General features: G+C 43.8%; 1 protein-coding gene across 1 annotated transcript in view; it reads left to right on the top strand.

The window, feature by feature from the left end:
- Positions 1 to 19,767, top strand: part of RBM5 (RNA binding motif protein 5) — a 29,399-nt gene extending 9,632 nt beyond the window's left edge. The window contains exons 5-25 of the mRNA XM_072786146.1: positions 801 to 870; positions 1,357 to 1,430; positions 3,920 to 4,003; positions 5,870 to 5,930; positions 6,403 to 6,468; positions 6,939 to 7,099; positions 7,526 to 7,623; positions 8,204 to 8,291; positions 8,476 to 8,553; positions 8,637 to 8,709; positions 9,601 to 9,686; positions 10,087 to 10,171; positions 10,382 to 10,473; positions 14,022 to 14,183; positions 15,005 to 15,154; positions 15,234 to 15,305; positions 16,081 to 16,260; positions 16,579 to 16,653; positions 17,714 to 17,811; positions 17,893 to 18,022; positions 19,115 to 19,767. Of these exons, the coding sequence (XP_072642247.1) occupies positions 801 to 870; positions 1,357 to 1,430; positions 3,920 to 4,003; positions 5,870 to 5,930; positions 6,403 to 6,468; positions 6,939 to 7,099; positions 7,526 to 7,623; positions 8,204 to 8,291; positions 8,476 to 8,553; positions 8,637 to 8,709; positions 9,601 to 9,686; positions 10,087 to 10,171; positions 10,382 to 10,473; positions 14,022 to 14,183; positions 15,005 to 15,154; positions 15,234 to 15,305; positions 16,081 to 16,260; positions 16,579 to 16,653; positions 17,714 to 17,811; positions 17,893 to 18,022; positions 19,115 to 19,240 (2,109 nt within the window). The 3' untranslated portion in view covers positions 19,241 to 19,767. The remainder of the gene's footprint in view (positions 1 to 800; positions 871 to 1,356; positions 1,431 to 3,919; positions 4,004 to 5,869; positions 5,931 to 6,402; positions 6,469 to 6,938; positions 7,100 to 7,525; positions 7,624 to 8,203; positions 8,292 to 8,475; positions 8,554 to 8,636; positions 8,710 to 9,600; positions 9,687 to 10,086; positions 10,172 to 10,381; positions 10,474 to 14,021; positions 14,184 to 15,004; positions 15,155 to 15,233; positions 15,306 to 16,080; positions 16,261 to 16,578; positions 16,654 to 17,713; positions 17,812 to 17,892; positions 18,023 to 19,114) is intronic.
- Positions 19,768 to 20,626: the final 859 nt, after the last annotated feature.

The raw sequence follows: 20,626 nt of genomic DNA, 5'->3' as shown, positions 1-20,626 counted from the left end.
CCCCCGTGCACATACACACAGACATGAGCTGGGGTGAGTGCAGAGGGAAAGGGAGAAGCAGACTCCCCACTGAGGAGAGAGCCTGATGCAGGACTCAATCCCAGGACCCCGAGATCATGACCTGAGCCAAATGCAGACAGCCTGAGACAGATTGATTGATTTTAAAGATTTTATTTATTCATGAGAGACATATAAAGAGAGAGGCAGAGACCCAGGCAGAGGAGGAGCAGGCTCCATGCAGGGAGCCGCAGGACTCGATCCCAGGACTCCGGGATCACGCTCTGGGCCAAAGGCAGGCACCAAACTTCTGAGCCACCCAGGGATCCCCTGAGATTTATTTATTTTAGAGAGAGAGTACACGCAGCAGGAAAGGACCGGGGAGTGGGGGGGGGGGGGGGGAACCAAGCAGACTCCCTGCCAAGAGCAGAGCCTGACACAGTTCAATCTTGACCCTGAGATCATGACCTGAACCAAAATCAAGAGTCAGATGTTCAACCAACTGAGCCATCCAAGCACCCAGGCAAGACTGTTTATCATAACATAAATACTTGTATCTAAGGGAAGTTCCCAGGCAGCATATAAAGAATGCTTTTAAGGCTGTTAAAGTACATTCATTTCTATGAGAAATGTTCTTTTTTTTTTTTTTTTTTTATTCTGCTTTTTAGAATGATTATATTTTGGTGATAGAAGTTTAAAATTTGGCTGATTAAGCAGTTGTTGCAGTTCCTGGTCCTTGAACTTTCTTTGGTGTGGAATAGTTTATGGTGAAGCTTTAACTATAAATGTGTAAAACTCTACAGATTCGAGAAATGATGGAGTCCTTTGAAGGCCCTCAGCCAGCAGACGTGAGGTTGATGAAGAGGAAAACAGGTGAGAGCTTGCTTAGTTCCGGCTGTTCTGGCTCTCTTCCCCATTCCCACCTCAGCCCGTAAAGACCATCCTGATTCCCCCAATCTTCAAGCACATGAATTCAGAATGAAAGGTTTGCCATGGCTAAGGAATGTGACTCTTTGAAAACGATATTAGAGAGCACCTGAGGACCTTTTTAAAAACTTTGTTTTTAGGGGCTTTTTTCCTTCGGTAAGTAGCGATTTATAAACTCCTTGTTTGACTGTTTGTAGTCGGTTGCATGGTTACTTTTTAAGCGTGGAATCAAATCGAGTGGCACTTAGTTCAGGCGGCTTGGTTCCTTGCCATGGCAAAGTATCAAGAAGATCCCCAAGTCAAGTCACATTTGTAAAGCTGCTTCCCAATTGGCTTTGTCACGCAGTGTTGAAGCAGTGGGAGAGAGATTCACCTGTTATAAAGGAACTGACTAACACGAGTATCCCGTCTATATCTGAATGCTGTCTCTAGGTGTAAGCCGTGGTTTCGCCTTCGTGGAGTTTTATCACTTGCAAGATGCTACCAGCTGGATGGAAGCCAATCAGGTTGCTTCACTCACCAAGTCTAGATATTCATGAAAATGGAACAAGTCTGTACAATTTAAAAACAAAAAAACAAAAAAGGTTGAAGGAGTGGTTTGTTCCAAAGGAGTGATTTTTTTAAAAGAAAAGCTTTGTATATATTAAAATTGATATTATTAGAATAATACAGCAGCAAGGACTGCATTATAGAATTTGCTCTGCTTTTAAACGTGGCTGCCTGGCAGAGTTTGTTAATCACTGAATACCTGTCTGGTGATAACCAAAACACCTTCTCTTTTCCCCTACTGATGATGTTCCTATTCATTGTGTCCGTTGAGAGTAATCTTAAAATATCCAACTCTCGATTTAATAGCAAAAAGAATGCAGTAGAAGTCTGCTACAGGCATTTTGAAGTAATTCCATTTTTCTGCTTGGAGACCACAAGCCTCTAAGAGGCATAACTGCTCATATGGGTCTTCAAGGACTATGTAAGGACCTCATGGAATTTATGAACAATAAGTCTGATGAGATTAGCCTGGAAGCTGGTGTCCTGCTGCTGTCTAATCTAGTTAAGTGGCATTAACATTCTAATCTCCCTGAGAATGCCTTTTGTATTCCGTTCAAAGCAAATCATTGATGGTTCTTTGATGTAGCATTAACTGAAGTGTTCCACAGTTTGTCGAGATAACATTCTGTACTTGGCACTTAAATAACATTTTTTGCCAGAACTCCACAAAGTGCAGTATTAAATGCCTTAACCCAGTGCGTTCTGGGAAGTTTGTTTAACTCATTATGTTGCTTTTCTGCAACATTTTATGATTTGTCACCCACGAATAAGTTACACTCCGGTATGTATTGCTGTTTATAACAAAGACTCACTAATGAGCATATCATTTTGATTGAATGATTTGTTAGATTTTTAAACCTCTCATTTTCTTAACTCAGAGGTGATAGCCTGATCTTACAGAAATAGAGTTTCATTCATTTCCTACCACGGACACCATGTTAGTAAATTGAGAACCTATACACAAGCTTCATGTGAGTCTGCCCTCTTGACACAGCAGCATCTTTTGATGCATTGGAGGTATCAGAATGGCTTGCCTGGGAGTTTAAAACTCCAAAGAAATTAAAACTCACAAGACATTTAAAAATCTCCACAATTTTAATGTATACAAAGCTAAGTTCACGTGTAATATTTCATTACAGCTCAAATTCACTCCAGAAATAAGACCAATAGGATTAGGGACTCAGTGATAGTTTGGAGTCTCCCCCAGCACACACCCCTCCTACTGGGATGATCTGTTGACATATCTCCCAGCTTCATTTTTGTTTCTGTACAATAAAGTGAGTGGATGGCCCTTCAGCTTTTTCCCTCTTGGCCAGACATGCAGTCTTGCCTTTAGATATTGCAGAGACAACATTCACAGCATGTCTTAACTCTTCCAGGATTTTCAAGAACCAAATTACTCAACAGTATGTATATTTAGAGGGGTTAGACTCCTTTTAAAAATCTGGATATCTAACCTCTTACTTAAATCTGTTCTGATAGTATCAGAACACCCTGCTCCCTCCCCCATTGATCCCCCTCCCCCCCATGAAAAGCAAAAGAAAAGGTGCTCCTGTTAAATGAAGGCTCTTTGGGGGCAGGTGCTGGGTATACTCTTGGCTAGACTGATTGAGCTTGGAGTTTTGATCTTTTAAAGTTGTGTCTCTTTTAGTCACGTGGTTGACTTGAAGGGTAAGGTGGTGTATGCATTTACGAACTCTTCTGACCCCCCAGAAGAAACTTCATTGGCCTCCTGGTTACTCATCTTGAAGAGAGTACCATGTATTTCAGGGAAAAACACATCTGTCACCTAGGACATAACATGGTTTCAATTGGCAGGAAGAAATCTCATTTAGCTGCTTTAGAGTCGATGGCATTCAGAATAGGCCCTCCAAAGAAAGAGTTGTAACCAGATTCCCTTTAAACTTGAGCTCCCCCCAAAAAAACCTGAGCTCCCCTCCCTTTGTCCCCCAGAGGACACATCCTGAAGCAAGAGTTTGGGGAAGGGGAACTAGAAAGGATTTACTTTGCATAAGGACGGGGACTGGGGGAAAAGTGAAGCGAAGCCCAAGGACACCATGCTGAGGCTAAAGTAGGAGGCAATCTCAGAACTGGGAGAATTGTGTCTTCTGCTTTTTGAAATAGACTGTCACTCTCAGGCAGCCTGGCAATGCTGAATGTTAGGACTTCTGTCTCTGCTGGAGACACGGCCTGGTGCATGTCAGCGGTTAGAGTTTGGCAGCTTTCTCAGCACTCCCTGACTCCGTTTACCTTTACTCCGCATCCCATTCTCTTACTGCCTATCTGAAGGATTGGATGGGCAGAGTATAGGTGGCGGTGGTTGGTCTTCCCCGTATGTTGTCCATTTAATTCCAGAGCACTGATTTTTCCGAAGTGTGCTCTGCCCTGGGAAAATGGACACATGTTCCTCACAATGGGAATAACTAATTACTTCTTTTTTTTACAGAAAAAGTTGGTGATTCAAGGAAAGCACATTGCGATGCATTATAGCAATCCCAGACCTAAGTTTGAAGATTGGCTTTGTAACAAGGTAAGCATATGTTCTTTGCAAACAGACAAAAATCCTTTGGGTTTTATTGTTTTTTTTCTTTGAACAAGGAAACTAGAAAATACACAGTCACCAGCTTTTATCATAGAGTGATTTTTGTGACTTTTTTTGGGTCCTCCTGTATAGGTACTAGAATCCCTAGAACACTAGCAATTTTATTTATTTATATATTAAGGTCTATGGGACACCTGGGTGGCTCAGCAGTTGAGCGGATCTGCCTTCGGCCCAGGGTGTGATCCCGGAGACCTGGGATCAAGTCCCACGTCGGGCTCCCTACATGGAGTCTGCTTCTCCCTCTGCCTATGTGTCTCTGCTTCTTTCTGTCTCTGTGTCATAATGAATGAATGAACGAACGAACAAATAAAATTAAAACATTATAGTGCTGTCACCAGTGCACTATTTTTGTGGTTTTTGTTTTTAAAGATTTTATTTATTTATTCATGAGAGACAAAAAGGCAGAGGGAGAAGCAGGCTTCATGCATGGAGCCTGATTTGGGACTTGATCCCGGAACCGCGGATCATGCCCTGAGCCAAAGGCAGACGCCCAACTGCTGAGCCATCCAGGCATCCCTTGTTTTTTGTTTTTGTTTTTTTTTAAGGATCAGTGGAGGGCAGCCTGGGTGGCTCAGCAGTTTAGTGCCTGCCTTCGGCCCAGGGTATGATCTTGGGGCCCGGGATCGAGTCCCCCGTTGCGCTCCTTGTGTGGAGCCTGCTTCTCCCTCTGCCTGTATCTCTGCTTCTCTCTTTCTCTCTCTCATGAATAAATAAGATATTAAAAAATAAAAAATAAAGGACTGATTTGAAAGAGTGAACACATGCAAGTGGTCAGTGGGGAGAATCTTGAGCAGACTCCCCACCAAGTGTGGAGTCTGACACAGGGCTTAATCCCCCAACCCTGAGATCATGACCTGAGCTGAAACCATGAGTCAGATGCTTAACCAACTGAGCCACCCAGGTGCCCCACCAATGCATCATTTTGAGCATTGGGTGTTGCCATTGACATTCTGAGAGTACTTGGAATCTTTGTTCTGCATGTGAACCATGTCCAGTAGGGGCTAGACAGTATTCTGTTACATTGTGTATCTAGAGTGGTCCATATAGTAAGTGTTCTTCCTCTTTTTTTTTTTTAATGTGGGTTGTTTTTTTTTTTTTAAGATTTTATTTATTTATTCATGAGAAAGAGAGGTAGAGACACAAGCAGAGGGAGAAGCAGGCTCCATGCAGGGAGCCCAATGTGGGACTCGATCCTGGGACTCCAGGATCACACCCTGGGCCGAAGGCAGTCGCTAAACTGTTGAGCCACCCAGGGATCCCACTAAGTGTTCTTCTGATGCGAGAAACAAATTCACCACTGGAGGGTTTGCTATAAAGTTTTGGGGTGAAATGAAGCTTTCCTCGAACTTGATAAAAATGGAATTCTACTTCAAAATATATCGAGATTTGTTTTTCCTGGGAGACACCCAGGTGGCTTAGCAGTTGAACTTCTGCCTTTGGTTCAGTGTGATCCCAGGTCTGGGGATCGAGTTCTGTATCAGTCTCCCTGCAAGGAACCTGCCCCCTCAGCCATGTTTCTGCCTCTCTCTTGTTCTCTTGGTCTCTCATGAATAAACAAATTCTAAAAGTAAAAAAATATTTGTTTTTCTTGGAAGAATTCCATTCACATAGTAAAACATATAAAATTTTAAATTTTTAGGTGACTTCCCGTTTGTCTTGGTTACGTGATATCACTCTGTTCTTTTATTTGCTACCTCGGACTTGTCCATGGCCATATTGCTCTAATCCATTTCATTACTAGTAAGCCTGGCCTACTGTGAGAAATAATTACAGAGAAAACTTTTTTTCTTCCAGTGCTGCCTTAACAATTTCAGGAAAAGACTAAAATGCTTCCGATGTGGAGCGGACAAGTTTGGTAAGCCCAAACTCAGCTATTTGGAATATGCATTAAAAACCTGACTAATTGGACTGTCTGCAAGCCTGAGGAAAAGTATAGATTGTAGGACATTTCAACAAATAATTCTTAAACTTTCTTACCTTATGTTAGGTAGATGCTTCTGATGATTGTGGGTGCAGAGAGTTCTTTTATTTTCCAAAATTAAGCCTGTTCACAGTTTGTATTCTATTCCTGCTTTTCTTTAGTACTGAAGTAATGTCAGTCCTCCACTGGCCCAATTTTCGCATTCCACGTTTATCACGTCGAAATTAATCATGTATTATTATAGCCACAGATGGTGTAAAATAAAAATAAATGCTTACATTTACTTAAAATTAAAGCTTTGAGGTTTGAACTTTGAGGTTTGAATGTATTTCTTTACTAAAAATACACTGGTTTATTGTTTGTTTTTCTTTATGTTACTGAGTCTCCTTGTCTCTTTCCCTTGTAGACTCTGAACAGGAAGTGCCCCCTGGAACTACAGAGTCTGTTCAGTCTGTGGATTACTACTGTGATAGTAAGTTCCACTATGCTCTTTTGGCCTTTGTGGTAGAAGTTAAACTCAGAAGTTTTTGTTTTCTTATCCTTTTTTAATGAATAGGGTTTTTAGAATGGCTGTGGCCTCAGTTTTGGTTTTTAGCATCTTTTCCATGTCAAAGTGCAAGGTATACTAGGACTCTCCCAAAATGGATTTAAGTATTTGTCCTTGAACCTGCCTTAAAAAGTATCGGTGGTGCTGGGATCCCTGGGTGGCGCAGCGGTTTGGCGCCTGCCTTTGGCCCAGGGCGCAATCCTGGAGACCCGGGATCGAATCCCACGTCGGGCTCCCGGTGCATGGAGCCTGCTTCTCCCTCTGCCTGTGTCTCAGCCTCTCTCCTCTCTCTGTGTGACTATCATAAATAAATAAAAAAAAAATTTTTTAAAACAAAAAAAAAAGTATCGGTGGTGGGAATGCACATATATGTCATTTGTCTCTTTCACCTCCAGCAATCATACTTCGAAACATAGCCCCGCACACTGTGGTGGATTCCATCATGACAGCACTGTCTCCCTACGCATCCTTAGCTGTCAATAATATTCGCCTCATAAAAGACAAACAGACCCAGCAGAACAGGGGCTTCGCATTTGTGCAGCTGTCTTCTGCAATGGTGAGGTGCTCACTCAATCTTTCCTTTTACAAGAAATTAGGCTTTAAGAGGCAAATGCGGTTCATCTAATTGTAATGCTGTCTGCAAGGCTCCTGGAGCCCAGAGGTCAGGGCTACATGTGATAAGTGGTAAAAAATAATGTGTATACCTGTAGATAATTAGCATAACTAAAGTTTGAGCCACAGTTTAATTTTTCCTTCTTCCTTTATTTTAGATTGATTTAGCATTTACTCCTTTAAACATATGAAATACCTTCATGTACTGGAAGAAAGAGGGCTGGTTTTTCTCCTCAAGGATTCATATGCACAAACAATAATGAATTACTGTTTGTTTTTTTAATAGAAAGCTAAACTTCGAATGGAGTTGGTGGTAGGGAGAGATTTTTAATTACATGACAAAGTTGTCTTTCTTGACATTCTCCTTCAGGATGCCTCTCAGCTCCTTCAGATATTGCAGAGTCTCCACCCTCCTTTGAAAATTGATGGCAAAACTATTGGGGTTGATTTTGCAAAAAGTGCCAGAAAGTGAGTAGCTTTATTTTTATTTCAAACCGCTGTACTTATACACTTGCCCAGGGGTGCTTTGCTAACTGTACCCTAAGCCCATGTTCTCAACACTGAGATACAATCCTCCCCGGTTGCCAAGGTTGGGAGGGAGACAGTTGTCTTCTTTTACAGTATATTTCTCCTGTCCTGAAAAAACAGTTGCCAGAAAACTTCAGAACAGGACAGAGGCACACATGACAGATGGGTGGATAATATGTGCTATGCAAACAGCTTCAGGATAGTGCAAACCCATCTGGAAATAATTCTTTCCAGAACAGCATGCTTATAGTTTCATATAGAGTGAGCCTCAGTCCAGAGATGTAAATTTCCCATTTGTAGTATCATTGCTCACCCAGGAAACACCTTACTAGAAGGTAGGATACACAGTAAAACAGTGATACTGCAGAGACATTTGCCCACTAAGGAACTCACCCATGGAGAAATGAGGCCTTGCTAGCATTTGAGAGCTCTCAACAAAAGCTAGAGTGAATTGCTATTTCCTTGGCAGATTGGGAGCATGCTGAGATAGAACCACATGATGGAATTTTTGTGTTTTCAGAGACTTGGTCCTCCCAGATGGTAACCGGGTCAGCGCCTTCTCTGTGGCCAGTACAGCCATTGCTGCTGCTCAGTGGTCATCTACCCAGGTAAGAAGGAATTGTTAAAATTTTTTTCAAAATAGCGTGGTGGTGGTGGTGCCCAAATTCACAGAAGTGATCTCTGGTGCCTTAGGAGCTCTCCAAGGTCAGTTTTAGGAAGTACTTCCTGGCTTCTTTCCTTGATGTCCACTAACCTCACCTGTGTGTATCCTTTTCTTTTGACATTTTATAGTCTCAGAGTGGTGAAGGAGGCAGTGTTGACTACAGTTACCTGCAGCCAGGCCAAGATGGCTATGCCCAATATGCTCAGGTAGGTAGATTTGACCAGCATCCAACTTCTGCTCTCCAGAGCAGGTCTGAGAATAGCAGCTTTAACAGTGGACTTTTCTTCAGTACTCACAGGATTACCAACAGTTTTATCAGCAACAAGCTGGAGGATTGGAATCTGATGCATCATCTGCATCAGGTAGTAAACTTCATCTCTGTTTTACCTTTTGTTTAAGCAGCTATCATTAAGGAGATAGGACTAGATGTTCTAACTAGACCCAAAGCCACGTATCTGTTTTCCTGCAAGATGAGGGTAAGGGATACATATTCAGGGTTGTCACCATGTGCCTAAGGTTCTAGGGAAGATCAGGAGAGGATAACAGCCTTTTAGAGACCGTATTGTGATGAATGTTCATTCTTAGAATTCAACTTTGTATCTCCCTTGGCTTTGTTTGGAATCATGGGTTCCTACATAGGTTCATGTGAGCAGAGAGAGTGTGGCCATAAAGTCTCATGCCCAGACATCAATCAGAAGGGTCATTGTAAGAAACTTCTGCTTTAGTTTTTGTTTTAGAATTCTAAAAGTTTAAAAAAAAAAAAAAAAGAATTCTAAAAGTTTATAGTTAAATCTTTTCTCAACCCCAGACCAGTTAGAGATTCTTCTCTTCCTTTTTCTTGACCATCATGCAGAATATTTAACTTTGTATGTGACATTCTAAAAGGATCATAAAAATGAAAATGTTAGAGGTTCCAGGATGTTCAGTGGGAATTAAGTTATTAAGAACTGACATCTACACGGGCACCTGGTGGCACAATTGATTAAGTGACTGACTCTTGGTTTCAGCTGAGGGTTATGATCTCAGTCTCATGAGACCAAGCCCTGCTTCAGTCTCAGCGCAGAGTCTGCTTGAGTCTCCCTCTTCCTCTACCCATTCCCTCTGCTCTCTCCCTCTAAAAATAAATAAACCTAAAAAAAAAACAAAAACAAAAACGTATACAAAGACAGAAGGTTAGTTTGGGCATTACAGATAAAGATGTTTGGCTTGGAGTTAGTGCCTCGGCCCTTCCTAACCTCTGTGTTTATCATTAGGCACAGCAGTGACCACCACCTCAGCAGCTGTAGTGTCCCAGAGTCCCCAGCTGTATAATCAGACCTCCAATCCACCCAGCTCTCCGGTAATCCTGTTGTCCTAAATACAGAACTGGTGATGCGGGGAGGTGGGGGGGCTGGCTTGCTTTTGCTATAAAGTATTATTCTTTCCTGCTGCATGAGCCAGGTTTGAATAATATACAGATATTCCGACCTTACTTCTCTGGTAGTATTAGATGATAAAATAATTTGGGGTATGTATTTAGAACATAAGATTCCAAACAGGGTGTATTGATACTTCCTGCATGCTTCAACTTGATTTTTAGGAAGAAAGTTGTCAGCATGTGTTTTTTGTTCAAGGATTGCCCTAGATCATTACTACAGTATGTCTGTCAGGGGAGCCCTTCCTCCTGAATCATTGCAGTGATTTAGTTCTCTTAAGAGGCTTTACAGTTGAAATTATATTGAAGCTGCTGTTCTTTCCAGACTGAGGAAGCACAGCCTAGCACTAGCACAAGTACACAGGCCCCAGCCGCTTCCCCCACTGGTGTAGTTCCTGGTACCAAATATGGTAAGCCAAACCTCATGGGGCTGTTGACAGTTGGAAGGTCCTAGTTGTTGTCTGTGTCTAGTAAGCGTTTTCTCCCTTTGTGGGTGTCAGAGGGACACTTGGGGATATGAGAGAAGACCATTAAGGCCTGCCACATCTCAGTGGTTTAGAGTTTCAAGTAAAGCTTGTTTCTTACCTGGAATGACTGTGTGCTGGTTTTTGTTTTTGCAGCAGTGCCTGACACATCCACTTACCAGTATGACGAATCTTCAGGATATTATTATGATCCAACAACAGGGCTGTACTATGACCCTAACTCACAGGTAAGTGCACTGTTTTCCTCCCCAATTTCACTAAAAATATCTTCATTTCACTTAGTCCATTTATGAAGCATGACATGAAATAACTCCTGCAAAGGAGTAAGTGGCCCAGATTGGTTTTAAATTCTTCAGAACCACCAAGATGTAATTTCTATTTTAGGAATTTTATCATTTAAATGTTAAAAATGTTTTTGAGGTATAGTGTACATATAGGAAAAGGGTACAAAGCTGAAGTGTACATTTCTTAGAATGTTTACATGTGTACGTACTCCTATATCAGCGCTGAGATGAGAGAATATTCCTAGTGTGCTGAAAGCTCCTTCATGCCCCCTGCTGGCCAGTACCCCCCCCCTTCAGTAACCACAAGTCTGATTTCTAGGACCATGGATTATTTTGTCAATAAAAAAATTTTTTTTAAAGATTTTATTTATTCATGAGAGACACAGAGAGAGAGAGGCAGAGACACAGGCAGAGGGAGAAGCAGACTCCATGCAGGGAGCCTGACATGGGACTCGATCCCAGGTCTCCAGGATCATGCCCTGGACTGAAAGTGGCGCCAAACCGCTGAGCCACCGGGGCTGCCCTGTCAATAAAATTTATAGATGGCTGTTAGTGTTTACGTAAAGACCTAGATAGAAGTTTGAAAATGTGGTTTCTCTTCCTGTGTACTTTTTTAATTGAGCTAAACTTCACTGTTTGTTTGCTTGTTTGTTTGTTTTTAGGTATGTGAGGTTTTGTTTTGTTTTGTTTTAATTTATGATAGTCACAGAGAGAGAGAGAGAGGCAGAGACACATAGGCAGAGGGAGAAGCAGGCTCCATGCACCGGGAGCCCGATGTGGGATTCGATCCCGGGTCTCCAGGATCACGCCCTCGGCCAAAGGCAGGCGCTACACTGCTGCCCCACCCAGGGATCCCCTGAGGTTTTGTTTTTTTTTTAAGTAGGCTCCACACCTAGTGTGGAGCCCGACACAGGGCGAATTCACAACTCTGAAATCAAGACCTGAGCTGAAATCAAGAGTCAGGCAGCTAACTGAACCACCCAGGCAGCACCTTAAAAAAATTTTTTTTAAGATTTGCTTATTTCATAGAGTGAGCATGAACACACAGATGCACATGAGCATATGCAGGGGGAGGGGCAAAGGGAGAGGGAGAGAGAAACCCAAGCAGATTCCCCACTGAGTGCAGGGCTCAATCCCACAACCCCAAAATCAGACCTGAGCCAAAACCAAGAGTTGGATGTTTAAGTGACTTTGCCACCCAGGCACCCCAGATTTTATTTTATTTTTTATTCTTTTTCCCAGATTTTATTTTTAAGTAATTTCTACACCCAACCTGGGGCTTGAACTTACAACCCTGAGATCAAGATCTGCTCTACCAACTGAGCCAGCCAGACACCCCTTGCTCTTTATTTATTTGTAATCCAAAATGTTTTTATTAACCCCAAAAGAAACCTGTCCCCTTAGCAGTCCCTCCTGAGTCCCTCCATCAACCACTATTTGTTTTCTGGTCTCTGCAGATTTGCCTCTTAGCATTTCATGTAAGTGGAGGTGGACAGCATGTGACTTATTGTGTCCAGCCTCTTTTACTTAGTGTCCTGATCTGTGGGTAGAAATTAGCAGATCTCTGGGGTGATGTTTTATTTTTGGTAGTGGTATATTATTTTAAAGAGGAAAGACAGCTTTAACACTCCATAAATAAACAATTACTTATGACCGGGAGCTATATATATAGGATAGTAAAATAAGTGCTTTTAACAGGAACTTGGCATTGAGAGCTTGTGGTTTCTGAGAGTGAGGTGTGGAATGGTGAGCAAGCCAAGTCTTGTATGGTTCTAGTTCTCTTGCCTGTGAAGTCTAACCATTACCCAGGCAGTTTTTAGTGGCCATAGGCAGCTGTGACTCCTATGTCTGACCCATGCCATCTTCCCCAGAAAAGATATAGCGTATCATGTCCCTGGGTCCCTGCTAAGCAGGTAGAGTGAATGAATAGGCAATAAAAAAGAGGAGAAGGGGCATTCCGGGTGGCTCAGCAGTTTAGCACCATCTTCAGCCCAAGGTGTGATCCTGGAGACCTGGGATCGAGTCCTACGTCAGGCTCCCTGCATGGAGCCTGCTTCTTTCTCCCTCTGCCTGTGTCTCTGCCTCTCTCTCTTTCTGTGTGTGTCTCTCATGAATAAATAAATAAAATCATTTAAAAAAAGAAGAAGAGGAGGAGGAGAGATAGGTGCTACCTATCTGCTATTGCAGTTCTTCCTACATATGTCAGATCCAGTTCCTTCACTTACCACCTTTCAACTCCCAAGCTGGCATTTTACAACCCTGTGTTTGGTTGCCTGGGTGTCCAAAGGGTTCCAGATGTTTGAACCTGATGATGAACTGGCTGTTAACTGGTTGTCATGGAAGATGTGTGATTAAAAGCTCCTCCTCCAAAAAAAATAATAATAATAAAATAAAATAAAAAATAAAAGCTCCTCCTCGGGATCCCTGGGTGGCGCAGCGGTTTGGCGCCTGCCTTTGGCCCAGGGCACGATCCTGGAGACCCGGGATCGAATCCCACATTCAGGCTCCCAGTGCATGGAGCCTGCTTCTCCCTCTGCCTGTGTCTCTGCCTCTTTCTCTCTCTCTCTGTGACTATCATAAATAAATAAAAATTAAAAAAAAAAAAAAAAAAAAAGCTCCTCCTCTAAGGCGTGCCTAGCTGGCCCAGTTGGTGGAACATGGACTCTTGATTTCAGGGTTTTGAGATCGAGCCCCATACTGGATGTAGAGATTACTAAAAATAATAAATAATAAATCATTTATTTTTTATTTTTTTATTTTATTTTAATAATGAATTTCTTTTTTATTGGTGTTCAGTTTGCCAACATACATAATAACACCCAGTGCTCATCCCGTCAAGTGCCCCCCTCAGTGCCCGTCACCCATTCACCTCCACCCCCCACCCTCCTCCCAATAAATCTTTAAAAAAAAAAAAAAAAAAAAACCCTCTGTACCACCTGTTCTGGCCACCTGGTTTGTATAAATGGGCTATGAAAAGGAGTCAGATACATGGCTCTTTGGGTGCACTCCAAGCCCAGGGATTAGATTAATGGAACTACACTCTTTAGAAACCATATTCTACTTTTGTCCCAGAAGTTTCATACTTCTTCACTGGCTAGTTCTGTATTCTTACCACACCAGCATGTACAGCAGCTTCTTTCTAGGCAGGAAATAAATACTTTTCCACAGCGTGTTTTATGTTTGTGTTTCCTTTTTTTGACAAAAGAATTTTGATACGTCTTTTTTTTTTTTTTTTTAAGTTTTTATTTATTTATGATAGTCACACAGAGAGAGAGAGGGGGGCAGAGACCTAGGCAGAGGGAGAAGCAGGCTCCATGCACCGGGAGCCTGACGTGGGATTCCATCCCGGTCTCCAGGATCACGCCCTGGGCCAAAGGCAGGCGCCAAACCGCTGCACCACCCAGGGATCCCTTGATATGTCTTTTTAACAAAATATTCTTTTAAGGGTTTGACAAAGCAGAAAGCCTGCATTAATTGTGTTTTGTTTCTAGTACTACTACAATTCCCTGACCCAGCAGTACCTTTACTGGGATGGGGAGAAGGAGACCTACGTGCCAGCTGCAGAGTCCAGCTCCCACCAGCAGACGGGCCTACCTCCTGCAAAGGAGGGGAAGGAAAAGAAGGAGAAACCCAAGAGCAAAACAGCCCAGCAGGTGAGACCATGACCCAGGAAGGGAACTCAGTTCTCTCTAGAGGATTGGGCTTTCTTTTTTTCTTTCTGTGTTTTCAGGTGTGGCATCTGTGTCGGCTTTATTTGAATCTTTTTAAAAACTGGGTCACGTCAGTGGTTTAGCGCCTGCCTTCGGCCCAGGGTGTGATCCTGAAGTCCCAGGATCAAGTCCCACATCGGGCTCCCTGCATGGAGCCTGCTTCTTCCTCTGCCTATGTTGCCGCCTGCCTCTTCTCTCTCTCTCTCTCTCGAATAAATAAAATCTTAAAAACCAAAACAAGGGGATCCCTGGGTGGCTCAGCAGTTTAGCGCCTGCCTTTGGCCCAGGGCACAATCCTGGAGTCCCGGGATCGTCCCACATCAGGCTCCCTGCATGGAGCCTGCTTCTCCCTCTGCCTCTCTCTCTCTCTATGTCTATCATAAATAAATAAATGAATGAATGAATAATAAAAACCAAAACAAAAGAAAACTGGGCCACATATCTTATTTACATCAAGTTCACAGAGCATTTTGTAAATTACTTTTAAGTTACCATACATTGTCAGTTGCCTGTATACATACTTAGAAGGAAAAATATCCTCGAAGCTTCACAGGCTTTTTCAATCAGTATTTGTTAATGACTTTGGGTGTATGCATTGCATTTCATGAAGATATTTGTAGGTAGAAGTAAGGGCAAAAGGGGTTTTGTTCCAGAGCACGTGATTGAGGTGAGACCTTTAATGGCTGCTTATTTGTGGCACAGGAGACAGTTTTCTAAAGTCCTGTATTTCTAAATGGTTTTTCGTGGTTGTTGTCTGGCACTAGATCGCCAAAGATATGGAACGCTGGGCTAAGAGTTTAAACAAGCAGAAAGAAAATTTTAAAAATAGCTTTCAACCTGTTAACTCCTTGAGAGAAGAAGAAAGGAGAGAGTCCGCTGCGGCAGATGCTGGCTTTGCTCTCTTTGAGAAAAAGGTAACAGCAAGAATGGCCACACTTCATAAAGGGAACTTAAGTAAAATGTGAGGCTTATGACTTGTTCTGTGTTTCCCAGGGAGCCTTAGCCGAAAGGCAGCAGCTCATCCCAGAACTGGTGCGAAATGGAGATGAGGAGAATCCTCTCAAGGTAAGTAGAAGACCATCAGTGTTTTGTTTTGTTTTTAAGATTTTATTTATTTATTCATGAGAGACAGAGAGAGAGAAGCAGAGACACAGGCAGAGGGAGAAGCAGGCTCCATGAAGGGAGCCCGACGTGGGACTCGATCCCAGGACTCCAGGATCACGCCCTGGGCTGAAGGCAGCGCTAAAACCGCTGAGCCACCCGGGCTGCCCACCACCAGTGTTTTTAAGGCCATATTTGTGCTTGCTATCTCACTGGGTATCTCCCCTTCATCTTGGCTGTGATTCCTACTTAAAACTGGATGTGCTCACTATCAGTGGGTATTTAGAGCAGGTCCTGCACATAGAATCCATGTCCAAGGCTTTGTTTTCTGGGTGAGAGCTAGTGAGCTGGAGCAGTGAATGAAACCTGAATTCCTAAGCTCAGTTGAGTTTTATTGCATTTGTAAGTAGAATTTTAATGGTCTGGGAAGAGAAAATCAAGACAATAAAACATGTTTTACTTGGTAGATACTGGTCTAGGTGGGCCACTACTCTGTTATATTTGGGTATTCGTACGTGGTGAGTAGTTTGAAAACAGCCATCCAGGAACTTTTCCTGGGCCTCAGGAGGGTTGATACCAGGAGGCTGGCAGGCCCAGCATTTGAGGACCTGACTGTTCCACACTGTTGAAATATGGCTTGGGGCAGTGGGAGTTCTCACACATCTTGAATTGCGTGTTTTATCATATAGTCATGGCTCCTTCCTATTGTATGTTTCCAATGACACACTCTTGTTCCCAGAGGGGTCTGGTTGCTGCTTACAGTGGTGACAGCGACAATGAAGAGGAGCTAGTGGAGAGACTGGAGAGTGAGGAAGAGAAGCTGGCCGACTGGAAAAAGATGGCCTGCCTGCTCTGCCGGCGCCAGTTCCCCAACAGAGATGCCCTGGTCAGGCACCAGCAGCTCTCAGACCTTCACAAGGTGACCATGCTTCTCTGAGCTGATCCAAGGCAGGGAGGGAAGGCAGCAAAGTGTCACAAGTGGCCTGACTGTGGTGAAGGTTTGGCAGATCCCTGCATGGAGTGTTCGATCACCTTTCAAAAGGCTATTCTTATTGTGGTCTGTTCCAGATTGTAGAGTGTTAAAGAGCATGGGGGCTCCATATACATCAGGTTCTGGTTTTCATGCTATGGTATATTGAACTGGGCTTTGACTCTTAGAATAGATAGATATTGTTAGAAATGACATTTCAAATTAGTTTGGTCTAAATTCTTACCATGTCTGTCAAATTTCTTACAGCAAAACATGGATATCTACCGACGATCCAGGCTGAGTGAGCAGGAGCTGGAAGCCTTGGAGCTGAGGGAGAGAGAGGTGAATAAGGATCACTTTGCCACTAGGAGGAGTATCTTGTATCTGCCTTTAGCTTTTATTTGTAGCACTTAGTTCCAGGTCCCAGGGGCAAGGCAGGATTTGTCACATATTTGTCACCTGGCCATTGTGGTTCATGTAGCCTGGACCTGGGATCTGTGTGCATTGTGAGGTCTGCACTATGTCTACGAGGATGCACGGAAGCACATCCTGAAGACAGCTCACAAGTCCTAAACACCAGGTTATCTTGCTGGTGAGGTACACTGGATTTTAGTAAGGAGAATGTGATCTTGTTTGGCCTGCAATGAGGGAGGCTTCACATTAGGCCCAAGGGACATCAGGGCATAAGACAATTACATACATAAGACAATTACAAATAGTAAGGAAGAAAGCGGTAGGCAGGGCAGGGTTTGGAGTGAAGGCAGCAAAAGCAAGTGAGGCCAATAATGGATAGGCATTTAATAGTTCATGAGGCAGATTGAGAGCCAGCCAGTTTTAAAATCCAAATAGAGGTCCGTGGGTTAGAGATGAAGTGGACAAGTTACTTGAAATTTCTCACTCCACGTTAATTTTATAGTTCAGGCTATCTGTAGCTAGGGCTTCTGCTCTCCTGTTCTTTTCCACTGTTTACAGTACCAGCTCCCTGATGAATGGGTCTCTGGAAGCCTCCTTGGTGCCATCTGTCCCTGGAGGTGGACCTGTCCCAGGTGGTAAGAGGAATGGCAGCTCTGCCCTCCTCTTCCTCTAGATACTGGTAGGCTGCACCAGTGGCTCAGCAGGCCTGTCAAAGAGCTTGACAAGCAATAGCTAATGAAATAAAATTCCTTGTTGCAGGTGTAGCTCTGCCCCAGATTCCACACAGTCCCTACACACCCACCATTTTTGATAGGACTAACTGCAGTGAGGGAAACAAGGGGCATTTGGTATTTCAGACCACTCTTAAGAGGCCACGCTCCAGATTAGGATAGTCCTTGAGGGTGGTAATCGTGAAGTCTCAGTGTGTCAGGCAGGCTGTTGGAAGATTTAGATCTGAATGTCTAGCATCCTTTGTTCTCCCACATAGATGAAATACCGAGATCGAGCTGCAGAGAGACGAGAGAAGTACGGCATTCCAGAACCTCCAGAGCCCAAGCGCAAGAAGCAGTTTGATGCTGGCACTGTGTATGTGTTGTTGTGTACCTTTTCCATTTCATTAGCAGGGGCTCTGGCTGTTTTAAGTAACTGTGTGTTTGCCACTGGCAGGAATTACGAGCAGCCCACCAAAGATGGCATTGACCACAGTAACATTGGCAACAAGATGCTGCAGGCCATGGGTTGGCGGGAAGGCTCAGGTTTAGGAAGAAAATGTCAAGGCATCACAGCCCCCATCGAGGTAAGCAGTAAGATTGGGCTTCAGTGGTTTGTAGGCTTGTTCTACTGAGGAGATGAATGGAAGCACCCAGACAGCCTGGGGTCCAGGGGCAGCTTTACCTTACCACAAAGGGCAGTCTCTTCTGGGCAGCGCCACCACTTTGTTTCACCCCCCTTTTAAAATGGCAGTTGGGAGGAATGGGTGTGGTGCCTTACTTGACTTTTCTGGTCTTTTGGTACCTTTGGATAAAAGCCATCTTGTGAGAACTGTATATGTCTATGTCCTTTGTTAAGAACAGCCTCTTACTTCACACCTACTCAGATCCATGTACTTAGATTGGGTTTTTTAAGGTGTACTATGCTTTCATTTCTTTCTAAGTGATCTTGGTTATGTATAAAACAAATTCTGATTAAGTAGGAGTTTTATCCATGATAAATCCTTTAGTTGGGACGCCTGGGTGGCTCAGCGGTTGGGCACCTGCCTTTGGCTCAGGTCATGATCCCAGGATCTGGGATTGAGTCCTGTATCGGGCTCCCGCAAGGAACCTGCTTCTCCCTCTGCCTGTGTCTCTGCCTCTCTCTCAGTCTGTGTCTCTCATGAATAAATAAATCTTAAAAGAAGAAGAAGAAGAAAAATCTTTTAGTTGGTCAGAGCTCAGATTGAGATATAATCTCAGGATCAGCAGTCCCTGCCCTCCAGCCTTCTAGACAAGAGCACCACCAGGGATTGCTCTCTCTGACCAGGCAACACGGCTTAGGTCAGACTGTTACAGACCATGTTTGTCTCGTGCAAGCAAGTTCTGCTGACATCAGGCTGTCCTGCTATGATCTGTGCCCATAATTACCAGGCCTTCCTAGGCTTCAGTGGAGTGCTTTGGGGCCCTTACTAGACACACAAGCTTGCTGAGCAGGGTTGTGGAATATGTCTCCCTCTGCCTGTCTTCCTTAGACCATTTTATTCCTTCAGTCCTTAAACCTACGTCAGGTCTCAAAAACATTCTCTTTTCTGTCCCCGGTGGTGGGCGGTCCTATTTGGTTGGGAATTGCCTGGACACGGAGTTGGAGCTGTCCACACCCTACTTGCCATTTGCTGACAGAAATTTTGTTCCCTTAGGCTCAAGTCCGGCTAAAAGGAGCTGGCCTAGGAGCCAAAGGCAGTGCATACGGACTGTCGGGTGCGGATTCCTACAAAGATGCTGTCCGGAAGGCCATGTTTGCTCGGTTCACTGAGATGGAGTGAAATGCAGAGAAAGAGGGAGGGAGGGAAAGATGACAAGGAGCTCCTCAGAGCACAAGGAATGGACCATCTCCTAAATTCACTCTTAGCACCTACCTGTCTCTTTAAGGGCATGCCTTGTGCTGTTAATAGTTTTTAGGGCGAACCACTCCATTCTACAAGGTTCTCCCACTTAAAGGAGTTCCCCTTATATGGGCTATCTGGTGAATGGCCTTCCTTCCTGCCAGAGGGCTTGTGAGCTGGCCAAGGGGACGGTGGGTCTTTTATACTTCAGTGTATATAGTGTAATGTAGTGTGTTTTACATGTGTAGCCATGTCGTGGTCTGTCAGCCCCTCGCATTCCTACGGGGTGTTGAGATGCCCTAGGTGGTATGTGACACCAAAGCCGCCTCTGTCATTTGTTGTGCTGTCTTTTCTTGGCAAAAGCCTTGTGTATATTTGTATATTACACATTTGTACAGAATTTTGGAAGATTTTCAGTCTAGTTGCCAAATCTGGCTCCTTTACAAAAGAAATACCTTGAAAAATGAGTGTCTGTGTCTCTTTATTCTTGGGTGACCAGGTGTGCAGAGCATGTCTGAGCTAGTCAAGCCTGGTGGTGAGATAAGTGTGTTAAAAGTTATTTATAAGTAGTATTTTGTTATTTTTCTTACTCTAATCATGTTTAGATTCTTAAGTTAAAGAGTTTGTTAATATGTCTTAAAATTCTTCATGAAAATTCAGTCATAAATGAGTCAGCTTTTCCACTTCAATTTTCTAAAGACCAAAGTGAGTGTGAGTGCCTCTGTTTCTCCCATTTCTGCAGACTACTCCAGCATGCTGTGTTGGGCTGTTCCTGCCCTGCTGAGGTGCTGGGGAATGGGGACTGAGGCCCCATTCCTCCCCCATCCTCCTCCATGCACCCCCCTCATTGTTCACCTCAGCTGCTGAGGAGCAGCTCGGGGTTTGTAGGGTTTACCATTCTAAAGGAGGTCATCACATCCTTGTCATCATCTTGACCAGTAACCCCATACTTGACGAGGGCAGGAAGTATATCTGAGGCTACCTGGCACTCGATGTGGTGATGGGGGATCCATCCTGCATAATCTGCCTGAACTCCATGTATGGGCTCCATGTTTGGCATATAGTTAGGGAGGGGGGCTTATTCTCCAAGCTGGAATGCCACAGCTTTGGTGGCTGGTCACATTTTCTTATTTTCAGGCAGGCCTGGCCCTTTAAAGGGACAAAAAGCGCTCAGGAAATACTTTGAAGGTGAGTGCTTATGGGCCCTCACCCCAGCCAGCCTCCCACAGGTTCCTTGGAAGATGAGGCAAATGCAGAAGCCCCACACCTGGGCTTCCGTGGGGTAAGTCAGAAACCTCACAAATAAGGGTCCAACAGATGCCTGCC

The sequence above is a fragment of the Canis lupus genome, chromosome 19, assembly GCF_048164855.1.
Source record: "Canis lupus baileyi chromosome 19, mCanLup2.hap1, whole genome shotgun sequence".
NCBI lineage: Eukaryota > Metazoa > Chordata > Mammalia > Carnivora > Canidae > Canis > Canis lupus.
The sequence above is the reverse complement of the archived record's forward strand: the minus strand, read 5'-3'. Positions and strand labels throughout refer to the sequence as shown.